The sequence below is a fragment of the Palaemon carinicauda genome, chromosome 19, assembly GCF_036898095.1.
Source record: "Palaemon carinicauda isolate YSFRI2023 chromosome 19, ASM3689809v2, whole genome shotgun sequence".
In the NCBI taxonomy this organism is placed as follows: domain Eukaryota; kingdom Metazoa; phylum Arthropoda; class Malacostraca; order Decapoda; family Palaemonidae; genus Palaemon; species Palaemon carinicauda.
Genome location: NC_090743.1, coordinates 13,202,334 through 13,218,978, shown reverse-complemented (window position 1 = coordinate 13,218,978; position 16,645 = coordinate 13,202,334). Strand labels below are relative to the sequence as shown.

The 16,645-nt window shown below is 38.3% G+C and overlaps 1 protein-coding gene across 1 annotated transcript in view; it reads right to left on the bottom strand.

Moving 5' to 3' along the window:
* Positions 1-15,516, bottom strand: part of LOC137658141 (coiled-coil domain-containing protein 130 homolog) — a 38,561-nt gene extending 23,045 nt beyond the window's left edge. Inside the window, exons 1-3 of the mRNA XM_068392825.1 lie at positions 15,334-15,516; positions 10,794-10,990; positions 7,348-7,459 (exon numbers count right to left, since the gene is read on the bottom strand). Coding sequence (XP_068248926.1) covers positions 7,348-7,459; positions 10,794-10,990; positions 15,334-15,336 — 312 coding nt within the window. The 5' untranslated portion in view covers positions 15,337-15,516. The remainder of the gene's footprint in view (positions 1-7,347; positions 7,460-10,793; positions 10,991-15,333) is intronic.
* Between the last annotated feature and the right edge of the window lie 1,129 nt (positions 15,517-16,645).

The window sequence follows — 16,645 nt, the reverse complement described above, 5'->3', positions numbered from 1 at the left end:
TTCTAGGTTGACCAAAAGTCCCAATTCCTTGGTCAGATCCAATGTCCAATGAAGATCCTGCAGACAGCGATGACTGGACGAGGCTCTGAGAAGCCAGTCGTCCAAGTACAGGGAGGCTCGGATTCCCGATAAATGGAGGAATTTTGCTCATAAGCCTCATAAACACGAGAGGAGCAGGACTTAGGCCAAAGCACAGGGCCCGAAACTGGTATACCACATTTTTGAAAACAAACCTCAGAAACGGTTGGGAATCTGGGTGTATAGGGATGTGGAAGTACGCGTCTCGTAGGTCGAGAGAGACCATCCAGTCTCCCTTTCTGACCGCTGCTAAGACTGATTTCGTGGTCTCCATGGTGAACTTTGTTTTCGTAACAAAGACGTTGAGCGCACTGACGTCTAGCACCGGTCTCCAACCTCCTGTCTTCTTCGGGACTAGGAAGAGACGGTTGTAAAACCCCGGTGATTGAAGGTCCGAGACTTTCACCACCGCTCCCTTCTCTAGCAACAGAGACACTTCTAGGTTTAGGGCTTGTCTCTTTGACTCCTCTTGGTACCTGGGAGAGAGGTCGATGGGGGAAGTCGCTAGAGGAGGTTTGCGTACAAATGGAATTTTGTACCCCTCTCTGAGCAACGGAACAGACTGTTGGTCTGCGCCCCTCTTCTCCCAGGCCTGCCAGAAGCTCTTCAATCTGGCTCCTACTGCTGTCGGAGGCTGTGGGCAGTCAGACTCTGCCACGTGAGGACTTGGCTCCTCTCTTCTTTCCTCTCTTTCCCTCGGCACGAGTACTTCCCCTGCTGGGAGCTCTGCCACGAAAGGGCGGGATAAATCTGGACGCCGGAGTGTCGATCCTGGGTCTAGCAGAAAAGGATGTAGAAGGAGTCCCCTTGCGAGCAGAGGACGCCACCAAGTCATGGGTGTCCTTCTGCACAAGCGAAGAAGCTATGTCCTTAACCAATTGTTGAGGAAACAAAAACTTTGATAAGGGAGCAAAGAGCAGTTCTGATCTCTGACAGGGAGTAACTCCTGCCGAAAGAAAAGAGCAAAGGGACTCTCGCTTCTTTAAGACTCCCGACGTAAAAGAGGAGGCGAGCTCATTGGAACCATCGCGGATGGCTTTATCCATACAGGACATTATCAGTAAGGAGACATCTCTATCAGCCGATGAGATTTTCCTACTTAAGGCTCCCAAAGACCAGTCAAGGAAGTTGAAAACTTCAAAGGCTCTGTATACGCCTTTCAGCAGATGGTCAAGGTCCGAGGAGAACCAACTAATCTTCGAGCGTCTCATGGCTAGGCGGCGGGGAGAGTCTACGAGGCTTGAGAAGTCACCCTGGACAGAGGCAGGGACTCCCAAGCCGAGAACTTCTCCCGTGGCATACCAGACGCTCGATCTAGACGAGAGCTTTGACGGAGGGAAGGCAAAGGCCGTGTTCCCCAAACTCCTCCTGGTATCCAACCAGTCGCCTAAAAGTCGTAAAGCTCTCTTGGAAGAGCGAGAGAGCACTAGCTTTGTAAAGGCTGGCATGTTAGCAGGTAAGCCTAGAGCAAACTCAGACGGTGGCGAACGAGGAGCAACAGTGACGAAGTGATCGGGAAAAAGCTCCTTGAAAATTAACATGACTTTCTTAAAGTCCATTGATGGAGGAACCGTTCTAGGTTCGTCTACATCCGAAGGATGATCATCATGATGAGGGTCAGCAACGTCCTCATCTGAAGGATCCTCATCCGACAACTGCTGAGTAACAAGCAAAGGGGTTGGCAATGCTTGACACGCAGAGTCCACACGCACTGGTGCATTAGTAGCAGTCCAGGACGCTACGTCATGTAACTGCTTAACAGCCTGACTGTCAACAACAACAGGAGCGGGAGGACGCTCGACGTCAACTCGAGACTGTTTTGACTGCCTAGACTGAGCAGTCAAAACAACTCTAGACTGCGGTGGTTGACGCTCAGCGTCAAAACAAGTCAACTCCGCTGGTTGGCGAACGTCCTGAACGTCAACAAGAGCATTAGGAAGTGGCTGAACGTCCATATGCGGCTGAAAGTCAACACGTGACTGCATCGAGTGAGGCTCTACAAAGCGTGACTGATGTGACTTAGCTACGCCAACGTCAACAGGACTAGCAAAGGCTCGTTTTGGCGGCTGAAGGCCAGGATCTCGATGAGTTAAGCGGCGAGGATCATCGTGAACCTTATCGGCAGAATAGTCTTCCATAAGGGAGGCGAGCTTAATCTGCATGTCTTGCAGCACAACCCATTTAGGATCAACGGGAATGGGTGCGGTAAAAGACGGGGTTAACGTCTGAGACGGCACAACCTTGCCTACACCAAGACTCTCTGAGCCTGTGTAACGTTGCTGCTTAGGCGGCGAGCAGTCTTCCGATGACTGCAAAGGGTCAGAGCTGTCCCAATGGCTACAACCAGGACGCTGGACCTGTCCTGAAGGGACCGACTTTCGCTTAAGGGGCCTAGAAACTTTGCTCCACGGTTTCTTATGCGAAAAGCCTTCGGATGACGAGGAGAAAATGGTCTCTCTCGTCTTATGGTAGGGGCAATCTTGGTGAGACACGCCTGTTACCATAGAGGGAACATCTGTTCGCTGATCAAGGCCTCTCGAACCCATAAGTCGTACGACATTACTTCTCCCCTGGGCTTGGCAGCTTGCAAGAGGTCTCGGACTAGGCGAACGACAGGCACGAACAGACGAACCCTCGGTCGCAACACTGACAACACTTTGCGCACTAATCACTTTCCCACGATTTTCCGCTGTGGCACTCTGACACTTTAGCTCTTTAACGTCAGCCATGAGTTGATTACGATCTGTTGCTAACGATTCAACTCTTTCACCCAAGGCATGAATGGCACGTAACATGTCTCGCATCGATGGTTCCTGAGTGCCAGTAGGGGGTTCAGGCACAACCACTACAGGGGAAGTATTAGGTTCAGGGGCATGTGGAGAGGAAAAATCTACTGATCTAGAGGAACTCCTCCTTACCCTATCTCTCTCTAGCTTACGAGAATACTTGTCGTATTCGAGCCAATCGAATTCCGAAAGGCCCACGCATTCCTCACACCGATCTCCTAATTGACAGGTTTTACCCCGACAATTAGAACACACAGTATGTGGGTCGAGAGAGGCCTTTGGAAGACGCCTATTGCAATCCCTAGCATTACACTTACGAAATCTAGGGGCTTGTGAAGCGTCAGCCATTTTGAATTAGTCAAAGAAAGTCCAAAAAACAATCCAAGTCATCAACAATTAAATCTGTCCAATAAAGAGTTCAAGAGTTTAAGTTGAGGAAAAACACCTGCACTGCGAAAGCTCAAACCAAAATGAAGTACTTCACCAAATATGTTGAGAAAACTCCAGGTTATACAGCGAGTATTGATACGTCTTGTCGTCAAGGTCGACAGAGAAGAATTGAGGCTTGTTTACATGCATGTGTGGTATCTGGCCGATAGTTGGCGCTGGTGGGCACACCCGCAACCTTCATAGCGATCGCTCGCGAGTTTTTGTGTGTTTTTCTGTCGAGCCGCTGGAGCAGCAGCTATTATATATTCACCGGCTAAGTTAAATATTTAAAAACAAACCCATCACTGTATAACAATCTATAACCTAGATGTATGTCATCTACATTTTCAGGTGTTCTGAAAGAGGGAAATTAATCCAAATTGGCTGTCTAAACGAGAAATAATCTTGCTAAGTGAGAGGTATTTGTACAACTAGATGCAGCATTATTGAGAAATATAGAGCTCTGGGGGTAAAGGAGGCTGATACACAATAAGCAGCTTCCTGAAAGCATAGTATGTATATTCTCATCAACTGACACCCTCATTGTGAGGGCAAGAGTAACTGCACTGTATTGAGAGTAGCATGAAAGATACATAACTGATAAGCATGGATGTACTGAAGAGCTCTCTTCACTAAAAGTGTTCATATGTACGGTTAGTGCAAGTATATGAATGAATAGACCTTTCAGAGTACTTCAAACTCAAAAAGTAAAAACACAGGGAAACCACTCACAATAAATGTATCATGTGAAGTAGTAGAAACAGAAGGGGAACACTGTTACCGATAGCAAAACCATTAAACTCAGCACAGCTACTGGAAACTCATACCTTTGGGACTCAATACACTATTCTTGGGTGTATGCGAGAGTTTTGCTTTCAAATCATGAAAATAACTGCACTGCAAGTCACTCTTTGAATATTATTCAAGCTAGATTTTGATGAATCAGAATCTTTGAGCTCTGTAGAATTTTAATGATGTACCACAATGATAAGTATACCTTAAAGACAGTATGTTGTATACTTTTAGCTTAGGGGGATGAAAGAGTTCGAAGTTCTAAAAGTAGGAGATAGAATAGCTGAAAGTATACTTTCCATGGATATACTGTATTAGGTGTTGCAATGTCTGTACCCTGATCAATAATGGCACTAATGTGCATCCTGCCATCAGGTCCTTTACAACATACCTTATACAAGCTAATGGGAACTGAAGCACAAGTGTCATGCCTGCTACTTGTACTTCTCTGAAAGTTACCAGTATACAATTTAAGTATCACTTCTAAAACTGATTCACCTCATCAAGAGCAAGAATTAGACGGTGTTCATCCCCATATTGATAGTATGAGCATGATGCAACATCTACCTTAGAGTTTGTAGAAAGAACTTACAAACAACAACAAGAAGGAATTTTACCATGATGAGATGGGGAATGCAATCCCTCCCCTCACGCGGTGAAGATAAAGCATATGGTAAAATATCTAGTAGATTGTAAATTCCCTCAGCGTTAATACAATGAAAAAAGCAAAATTACATCTCATTCTGGAGCTTTTGCCTCTGGAGGCTATGAAGCTGAAGGCCTTGATAAAGTAAATGGAGCAAAAGAGGGGTAAATCAAGAATTATAAGGTGAAAAAACCCTATTTCTTATCTTTCTGAATTTACAGCGTGCTTATTGACACTGACCACTAGTCCCTACACATATCACAAGTTGAATTAGGATTACACACTTGCTTATGTTTTGTGCTGTGAATTAAATGGAAGTCTCTATCAACGTGAGACACTGTTACAGCACTGTCTACGAGTTGTACCTTCACACCTTTCTTCACTCATATTAGCAAACTAGATAAAATATTTTACTAAACTAAGATTGGAAATCCCTACAGCAAGGCCAAAAATAATTTCCAAGGGTTACATATTACTGTACAGCAAAACCAGGCTTTAAAAAGCTTAGCAGTTATGAATGAGCAAAGAAAAAGGCTTTATTGGGCTGATGGAATTAAGAAAATGAATTTCCAGGGGAGTAACATCATAAGGTCTGTTCAAATCAGAAAACACAGATATTATGGAGTTTTTTTTTTTTACAATAGGGCCTCTCTGGAACCAAAACCAGATGGCCAGTGTAGATTCTTCTTCTTTTAGAGAATGACTAGAAATGTAGGTGATGTACAATTACAGTAGAGTCAAAGAATGATACCGGTATTTTAGATCATATATGGAAGATGTTCTAAAATTAGAGAGCATACCAACCTTTAGAAGATAATTTATTTTAATGGCCAAAGCACCATCCTGAGTAAGTGCCAGGCTAGATACTTCAGCTCAAATCCATAAATCTAATCTATTCGAAGTAAATAGTTGTCATTGTAACTGTTAAGATGGCCACATCAGTTGCTCAATAACTGATCTCTCTCCTCCAAAGTTATCTCAGATATGAGCCACCTGCTAACAATATTTCTACATTGCTGCATTAAGGACATTTTTCATCTAAAGTAGCAAGATTTTCATTTGAAATTATGCCGGCACCTATATAAAAAATATGGTACACACTTAATGTGATGTATAGTAGTTAGTCCCCAAAACTGAAAATACTAAACAAAAGTTTTGCTTTCGCCAAAATTTTAATTTTTTCAAACTGACATTTTACATGTGCACAACCAGCTACTGACAGATAACTGATGACAAGCACAGGAAAAGTACAGATGTCAACAGTTCACTCACTGGTTCTAATCCTTTACCTGTCAAAAGAATTCAGCATTTGTCTTCATACAGACAAGGTGCCTTACTTTCCCTCGGTAGTCTATTTATTTACCAAGGCCCTTCCCCCAATTTTTGGGGGTAGCCAACATCAAAAAAGGAACAAAAGGGACTTTTCCTTTCTTTGTTCCTCCCAGTCTAATGAGGGATTCAGTCGAGTTTGGCTGGTACTACTAGGGTGCCACAGCCCATCCTTCGCTGTTATCCACCACAAATGAAGTTTCATTAGCTGAATCCTCTACTGCTGCTACCTCGGCGGTCACCAAGGCAACTGGAGGAAGCAGCAAGGCCTACCGGAACTGCATCACAATCGCTCGCCATTCATTCCTATGTCTGGCATGCTCCCTTTCCTCTCTCACGTCTATCCTCCTATCACCCAGAGCTTTCTTCACTCTATCCATCCACCCAAACCTTGGCCTTCCTCTTGTACTTCTCCCATCTACTCTTGCATTCATCACCTTCTTCTGGAGACAGCCACTTTCCATTCTCTCTACATGGCCAAACCACCAAAACACATTCATATCCACTCACTACTTTGTTCCTACCCTATCTAATCGAGACACGCCAGCCATACTCCTCAGACACTTCATCTTGAACACATTCAATTTCTGTCTCTCCATCACTTTCATTCCCCACAACACCAATCCATACATCACAGTTGGTTTAATCACTTTCTCATACAGAACTCTCTTTGCATTCATTCCTAACCCCCTGATCTTTACCACTCCTTTCACTGTCCCCAACATTCTTCATCCCCTCTCTGACGTAAATCTGCTTCCACTCCACCAGTTGCTACAACAACAGACCCCAAGTACTTAAACTGATCTACTTCCTCAAGTAACTCTCCATTCAACATAACATTCAACCTAGCGCCACCCTCCTTTCTTGTGCATCTCATAACCTTACTCTTACCCACATTAAATCTCAACTTCCTTCTCTCAAATACCCTTCCAAACTCTGTCATTAATCGACCAAGCTTCTCTTCCGAGTCTGCAACCAGTACAGTCTCATCTGCAAACAACAACTGATTTACCTACCACGCATGATCATTCTCGTCTATCAATTTCATTACTGATATAATCATCAATGATTTTGGGTTATTTTGATTCATCTAATTTCACCAATGATTAAAATGTAAGTAAAGTATAAAGTATAAATTTTTTTTAGCAAAACTTTCCCATTTTATTGGCTCTCCATTTGTAAACTCCTGGAACTTTACTGTTAACATAGTACATTAATTGCTAAACAAAAGATGAAATGAAAAAAGTGGCACGCTTAATAAAATAACTACCATGATATTGTACTTACAGCTGGATCAGTCTTTATTTCAAAATGGTTATCGCACAAATGGCATTTCATCCGGAACTGATAAATAGGAGTCGAGTAATACATCCCAACTTTTTTCTTCTCTGCATTGTATCTGAAATACAAAGGCAAAAGTTATTCCAGAAAAATTTAAACTTAAAGAATTTACTCCATACAAAATGAAAATAAAATTCTATTCATAAATACAAAACATCTTTGTGCAGTACAGTATATAGCAGTATACTATATTACATGGTATGATGAATTACCATAGAGTTGTTATTCACCTTTTAAGGCAAATTTGGAGTCATTCTGCAAGTAAGTATCTCAGCACGTGAGGGAACCTACAAACTACAATAAATCGAAACTCTCTTCTACCAGAGTTACGAGGAATAAAATAGGTAATTATAACATTTATGTAAAATACTTATACAGTACTGTACTTGTATATAGTACAGTATTTATGTAAAATAGGTATACAGTATATATTATTTATTCAACACTGATGTTTTAAAAATGACTTCCATGTACCACATTATACAGTACGAACATTTATACTGTACTTGAATTATGCCTCCCAAGCCAGTATTGTATGGCATTAAATTAAATTTTAATCAATGTAACTAATCACCATGTACAATTCATTACAGAAACTTCACCAGGAGTTGGCAAAAAAGTTTACTCTTAAATGATAGTTGTTAATAGGTGATAATTGGAATAAAGTAAAAACAAATGGATAGGTGAAAGAGAACTCTGTACGGGCCCTTTGGAGTATGTCACTGCACATATTCCCAGCTGAAGTAAATGCAGAACAAATAATGATAAGAGGCAAAAGAAGGAAAATAACAGGCTTAAAAACTATATACCTGTACTGTACTATAGTCCTTTTTGCCAGCATACAAATTCAACTCTCTCCCTTTAATCAGATGACTAATTAGTTGAATGGCAAAGAAAAGCTTTCCTTTCTAAAAGTTTGTAATAATTTCAATCTATCTTTATACATCTTAAGGTAACTCTATAGTTAATGGGCTCTAGGATGTGCCAACTACAATAGTGTAAAAAAGTTACACAAAGATATATTTTGAGATAATTTTTACATCATACTAATTTAGCATAAAGTCTATAAGTTATCTAAATGGTAGAATGAAGTCACAGGAATTTCAAGAATTTCATGCAACACAGTAATACTATACTGTATAGAATAAATTCTAATAGTTACAGATACAAAAAGTAAAAAAAAATATTTTCTGCTCAATGCTTACAATGTAAATACTGTATATATACAGGTCTATTTAAGTAAAAATTATTTTCTTTTTATTCTACTATATCTTGGGGAGTAATATTTTTAAATATATACTTAAATATTTTTTGGAATTTAATGACAGGTCTCTACTGTTCAATATTTTTAAGTTTCATGAGAAGTTAAATTGATTTAGGTAGTATCTATACATTCTAAATCTCAAATTCAAATTAAGAGAGATAAGAATGAAGGAAGAGTCCAGACAAGACTCGGCTAGTGGATCTAGATAGCAGTGAAAGGCCATGTTCAGGCTAGTGATTGGTTCCTGCCGACTGAGGGGGTCAATGCTCCTTCGGGCAGTGGCAATGTTTCTAGCCTAACCTACCCAGCTGTGAACTCTAGGCTAACTTATGTGGTGCCCAGAGCTCTAGTGTACCATCTGGTAAGGGTTCTGATGGTACACAGCACATTATAGAATCGACTGCTTCCATGCAAGCCTCTATCTTTTAGTTTGGTCCAGCTCCTTCTACTATTTTGCCAAACCCTCGCCTTTCTGCAATCCAATGTCTTGAAAACAATTGGATTCCAAGATAACTAGGTTAAGATTTAGATCCATATATCCCAACTTATGCTTGCTTGAGCAACCTTGCTTTGTCTTTATTTACTATGTAACATGACACAGTTCACTTCTGGTGCCAGACACACAGCTCATGGAGCATTTGTAGGAAGTTGGGTCATAGTTCAAAATATGAGTAAAAATGTCCTAATCTAACATAACATTACTATTAAAGATATTGCATTATGTATTCAGCCTGATACAAACTACTGTACAACAAATTCTTAATAACTCTTTAGCAGCACCTGTTTAGGCTTGCAATGGTTGTATCACCAAATATATAAATTATTCTATATCTCTTATACTTGAATGTGTCATTAGATTCTTCATCATGCTAACTCACCTTACCTCTGTTATTATCTGACGGACACCTTTGACTCTCATAAATTCTAACATTCTAGGCCACCTTGGCTCTATTACAATCTGCAATATGTAAAATAAAATAAGTTGAGGATGTCTTTGAGTCTAGTGAGTAAATCGGAAAGATTTCTAAGTTAATTTTACTAGTGAAGATAGATATGCTTCATTAAGGCTGGTAGTGCCCAAGTAGCTCCGAATGTAGGATAGGCCAATGGGGTCTTTGACTGCAGAGTAAGTAAAAGAGGTTAAGTTTTTATAGATGGGTTAGGTACCCAGCTGAACTATTTCAACAGCTCAGGCTAGTTTGCTGGTGCCCTAGTAAAAGACAATCGCCAAATTCAGCATGTTTAGGGGGCTGGCTAAAGACATGTGAAGACATGAGTGTACAGTATGTTGAGTTAGGGAGTCAATGGGTTATTGATTAAACATAATAGGGGTGATTAAAAGTTCAAGAGATTTCTCTTTCAGGTATATAAAAAAAAAGTCCCAAATCATTACGAAAGATATGATAAAAAGAAATTACTGTACTATCCAGGCATTCTTCCTATACTGAGGCTATATCTTCGGTATAATGAGTTGATAAACTACAGGCTCTCTAAACATGAGGGGCTTTGCTGTGAATATTCAAGTTTATTAAATTTTAAAATTTTATATACCTATCACTAATATACATACTCAATTTGCTCGAATTGGACAAGGTATAATGCCATAAGTGTCAGGACTATGAATGAATTCTGGCTCATGTCTTATATGTACTATACAATCAGAAGCCGAGACACAGAAACGTCAGGACAGCAGATGCATTGCCCAGTTACTAGAATCCTTTTTTGTACTAAGAGGTCAACCATGGATGTTAATTTGAATAAATTTAGCACAAATCTTCTAAACAGACCCTTATGAAAGTAATACGACGAATCTCCTCACGTTTAAAATATCCTCCCGGAGATTTCCAAGCAATTGATTGGTTTCCGTATACTGTACTTGATTTCCTTGGTTTACTGAACTCATTTACAGAGGCCTTATCCATTTTTTCAAATAACCATAAAGCTTAGCACTGGACTCACCCTGGCTGTATTTATACATGTGCATCCTACAAACTTGCATTTTCCTTGCATATTGAATATATAAATACTGTAAAACATACAATACAATTGCTAAGTCTACAGTAAGATTTACACTAGAGTAACTTTCAGTTTCAAAATGCAAAAGTTAAAATAATACTGCATTACGTACCTTACACCTGTTCCAATATGGTTTTCACAGCCATCACACCAGATGTTATAGGGCATCTCAAACCGAATAATAAGAATACCCATGTGAAGTTTACGGGCCCGCTCACGAAGAGCATGAGTGCCCTGAAACTTATTAAGTCCACCTTTCCTTGGGTCATAATCAGGTGGATAATACTTGTTGACACCTTTCCTTTCACCCTGTAAAAATAAGGCATACTTTATATCATGATGTCCAAAACATGATACATATAATAAGTTACTTCTACCAGATTAATTCATTTAAATAATTTTTCGTTAATCCCTTGTGTAGTTGTATTAAGTTGTGAAGTGTTTATCTTAATCTTTCAGACATCATTATACAGTAGTTAGTGATGGTGTAGTATTTACTCTAACATATTTAAAAAAACTGAAAGTAGAAGAGGGGAGGTATGTTGCAATTTATTTTAGTAGAGGATTGGGAGATGGAAAAGGGAATAGGTATTTAGGATACAAAAAAGGAGAAGAGAGAAGATAGTTTAAAACACAGAGACAGAGCAGGCCATCTTTAGCCTACATTGCGGCTTCCTCTCCCTTCAACAAACCCTCTTAATTCTTAAAAGTCTACAAATAAATGTGGGAAGGGAGTCAGGGGTGTTGGCATTATATAGAACTTCAATATTTCTTACTATACTTATGATATCTGTATACGTATTTTTTATTAACCAAACCAATAGTAAGGCATATTATAGGGAGAGAGAAAAAAAAGTAATCTTAAGCTAGCCTCATTACACTGTGGCCATCTGTTGTGTTTGGCCTGCTTACCAATGGATGGGCTATGTAACCCCCAACAGGATAAAGACTACCATTCCATAAGAGTAGCCTTCACTATACTCTATTTTTTATAGCGGTGCATATTTGCACTTGACTCACAGGGGTGCCCTTTTAGCTCGGAAAGGTTCCTGATACCTGATTGGTCGGAAGTATTTTTGTCCGAACACCTTCATTGTTCTCGAATGATTACCAAGTAATATGAATCGAAACTTATTTATTAACCTATATTTCTCCATCAGATATATGTTTAGTCAATAAACAATGTGAAAGAATAAATATATTATAAAGAATCGTCTTGGTAAGTCTAAATTTTATAACACAATCCGCCGAAGTCAACGACAGCAGCTGGTTTTCGGATGCACGCTTTGTAATTTTGTAATTTTTCACATATTTTAACGCAAATTGGGATAGATTACACTCAGCATAAGTTAAACATGTTATTATAAACTTTCTTTGAATACCAGAACTTACCAAACACATGGAATTAATAAAACCCAATATTTGTGAAAACTTATGGGGAGGTAAAAGAACAGCCTCTAGCGGCCTGGCGGAAAAAACGATCCCTTCTGACTCGTAGACGCAGTTTGTTTTTTTCTTTCGTAATATAGTTCAGTTTAGATAGTCTTACATTGTTTCTCTTCGTATTGTTTTGCTTAGTATTTTCCCACATTCCTGTTCCTCACCGAATATCTATCTATTTTCCCCGATATCCCTTCTTTCATATATGGGATATCCGCACTACGATTCCTTATTTCTTATCCTCTGTCGAAAGTGATGGCTTGAAGGGAAGCGCGTGCTAGTCTCATCAAAATAGTGTAGAGGCGGGAATAAAAAAAAACTATGCTTAATATCAGGTTTACAGAATAGGTTATACTTGCTACACAGCATAAAATTTATGTTGTTATTATTATTTACATACTTACTGACGTAAGGTGCAAAACATAAGGAATCGTAGTGCGGATATCACATAGGCTTATATGAAAGAAGGGATATCGGGGAAAATAGATAGATATTCGGTGAGGAACAGGAATGTGGGAAAATACTAAGCAAAATAATACGAAAAGAAACAATGTAAGACTATTTAAACTGAAAGGAATAGGCCGAACTATATTACGAAAGAAAAAAACAAACTGCGTCTACAACTCAGAAGGGATCGTTTTTCCGCCAGGCCGCTAGAGGCTGTTCTTTCACCTCCCCATAAGTTTTCACAAATATCGGGTTTTATTAATTCCATGTTTTTGGTAAGTTCAGGTATACAAAGAAAGTTTATAATAACATGTTTAACTTATGCTGAGTGTAATCTATCCCAATTTGCGTTAAAATATGTGAAAAATTACAAAATTACAAAGCGTGCATCCGAAAACCAGCTGCTGTCGTTGACTTCGGCGGATTGTGTTATTAAATTTAGACTTACCAAGACGATTCTTTATAATATATTTATTCTTTCACATTGTTTATTGACTAAACATATATCTGATGGAGAAATATAGGTTAATAAATAAGTTTCGATTCATATTACTTGGTAATCATTCGAGAACAATGAAGGTGTTCGGACAAAAATACTTCCGACCAATCAGGTATCAGGAACCTTTCCGAGCTAAAAGGGCACCCCTGTGAGTCAAGTGCAAATATGCACCGCTATAAAAAATAGACTATAGTAAGTATTTGCAAGATTATTGCACTGTACATAGAGTAGAGATTCACCACTGAAAAGTCTCGCAAGTTGCTCCTGCAGTGGAACCACTGCTTTGAGCCAATTTTTTTCAAATTCTTCCATCTAAATCTAAATTTGCTATATATATATATATATATATATATATATATATATATATATATATATATATATATATATATGAGCATTCTTACATTTTTTTCTATCAATATTATTCTGAGACTAAACCAAAGATTTTAGGGTATCTGTCCAGTGGTTCTGGATAAACAACACTCGCTTTCACCACACCTACAGTATTCATAGGTACACTTGTGGGACCAAGGCCTCATGCAACGCCGTTGCTATCTTTTGACTATAATAATACAGTTAATACAGAACAGATGACCAATTTTTGATGACAGAAAAGTTTTCATTTGGAATCCAAAGGTTACTGTTCCATTTTACTGTGCCATAATTGCAATACTAATGTTACAATCAGGATTATATTTTTTCTTATTTACAGAAGATTTATAAAATAATTCATGCCATATGAATTATCACTAATGTATATTTGTTTTTTTCCAAAATTACAGGATACATACGTAAAGAAAAAATATTTAACGTTAAAATAATATCTTCAGTTTAAATCTTGGATCTAAATTCGACTACAGTACATAAAAGGTCTGGGTACCACTGGAGAGCATACTCAGCGACTGAATTCTCGGTAAATTTAGAGCAATAGGGGAAAACAAGAATTTAATTATCTGTTATTATTTATCAGCAATTCATGGTTATGAGAGAGAAAAAAAATGGACTAGTAATGGTTTAGTGAAATATGCTAGCTGAAATTGTTTTGGAAAAATTAAAATATAAAATGATACTGAAATATATTCGATTATGTTAGTTCCAACATCTTAACTAAAATTGCTCTATACTGTAATAAGACCACACTGTTCATGGACAGAATCTGTAATGAGTGAGACAAGTGGGTGCTAGTGTAGCGTGTATCCTACCAGGATATTCAGAATGTAGCTTGTATCCTACTAAGGATTTAGGTGGGAAAGGCGGAAAATATATTATTGTATAAATTTCTTTATTTAAAGAGTAATTCTTTAGATGGAAAAGGTGAAAAAGTATATTGTAGTGTTATATAATTTTGGGATACTGTACATTCAAAAGGGCACAAAACCTAACACACCCTACCTAACCTAACATAGTAGTTCCCAGGTCACAGACCTATCCAGGAGGAAACCCACGGACCCCCTTACCAGATCAAATACCTAGCCGTGGGGCAAGCCCATCAGACACCCCCTACCCAGGTCACACAAACAAACAGGAGTGAATATGTGAGAATCATATAATGTCAACAAACATATGAAAAATGGAGCCTTTGTTTATCAGCGGCCAGTTCCTCCAGCGTGCATAGAAAATGGGAATTCTCTTCACATTTTCTAGTTGTTCATTAAACGTTTTTCTGCAAAACATCTACACAAGAACACCACCAGCTTGAACTTCCCCACGTAACCTAACCTACAAGCCGTGTCCCTACCTATTTTCCTTACGAGGGGGGGGGGGAAGGCTAATGCCCATCTGGGACCCCCTTTACACTGCCGTATTCTTAGCTCGCCGTCATCATACACTCCGGAAAAATATCTCAGGAACATAGATTGCCAATACTGTGTAATTTTCCATGCATTTATTATGAGGGCCAGAGAATAATGTATAAAAGAAGAAAAGGTTACTTTTACCATAATTTATCGATTCCCAAGTAAATTTTCCTAAACATAAGTAGGATACAAGCTACATTTGGTAGGAACAAGAAGTATGTGTAGGATACAAGGTACACTAGCACCGACAAGTGATTGCACACTGATGCCCTCACTAGCAAAAGTGTGTGTAAAGATATTTTCAAAGCTAAACTACTGTGGGCAAGCATGAATAAACTTTTACAGATTGGTACTATCCTCGGACTATGGCCTATGAATGAATTACCATAACATACATTAAGGTAGGTTAGACAACGTCTGATTGGAAAGTGATCCAACCTATTTTATTACCATGTTATAATAGCAATTCTTACCATTTTGATAGGTTAATCCTTCACCAACTATTATAAAGAATTCGTCAATTATAAGAGAAAGACTGGAGTGTCGATAATATTTTGACAACTGTAAGAGTGCAATCGTGTAATAGTAGTTTTGTAGACTTATTCCCTCTGTAACGGCTCTTTGAGAGTTGATTTAGATCATGAGCGAATATTCGTTGTACTGTACTGTAGTGCCTATCAGTTGTAATTTCTTATATATATCATTATTCACTCAAAGTGGATTTATTTTATTCTGCAATCTGAGATATTTCTATAGAAATCTGTCAACACTAAATTATTATATAAAAAATCTTACTGCAGTCCCCTTAAGGAACTGGATTTACAACACGTTGGCCATATCTTCTGTGTAAAATATGATGAAAATTGACATAGACTGTTTATATATGAATGGAAAGGGTTATTTCCAGTTAATCTAATAATGTGGTCTTTGCTTGGGGAGATTAGCCAAAATATCTTACACCGAGAAGAGGGCTAATGTGTATTGGCCGAAATATAGTGAATAGTTTGATTTCATTCGTTTCTTTTACGGACCTTTTTAACAAACAAACAATCAAACAAACACACACACACACACGCATATGTATAGTGTGTGTGTATGTGTGTAAGACTATATATATATATATATATATATATATATATATATATATATATATATATATATATATATATATATATATATATATATAGTTTTAATCATAGTTATAGTTATATTTATACGGGTTGAAGAGCTAAAAATACCAGGAATATATTCTTATTGTTCGTTCAAATCTCCTCAGCTTTCCTGTTTTTTTTTTTTTAATAAGTACCGCATTATAACAATTTCTAATTAGTGTCATGAAACTACCCTTACTGAAGATTCGTTTATATATATATATATATATATATATATATATATATATATATATATATATATATATATATATATATATATATATATATATATATATAGCCTATATATATAAATTCGATGTTTTGGTCAACTTCATTGACAGATGATTATGCTACTAGAAAAATTAGAGTGGCCATAAGATACATAAAGGTCTCTTACTCAACTAAACTTTTCTTACAAAGGCTACCAAGAATGTGTACTTAGTTCTCTGCACCGTCTTGGGCAACTTTGGCTTATGCAGAAGTCTTTCTAGGAGCCTTTAGCCATTCATGTTTTCATTTTTGGTGGCATTCCTTTTCGATTCTCGTCCTGCACCTTAAGATTTTAGATTTTTCTCGAAATGTGTGTGGGGTGAGTGGGAGTGGAGATGAAAGAGGAAATTCTAGACAATGGTCA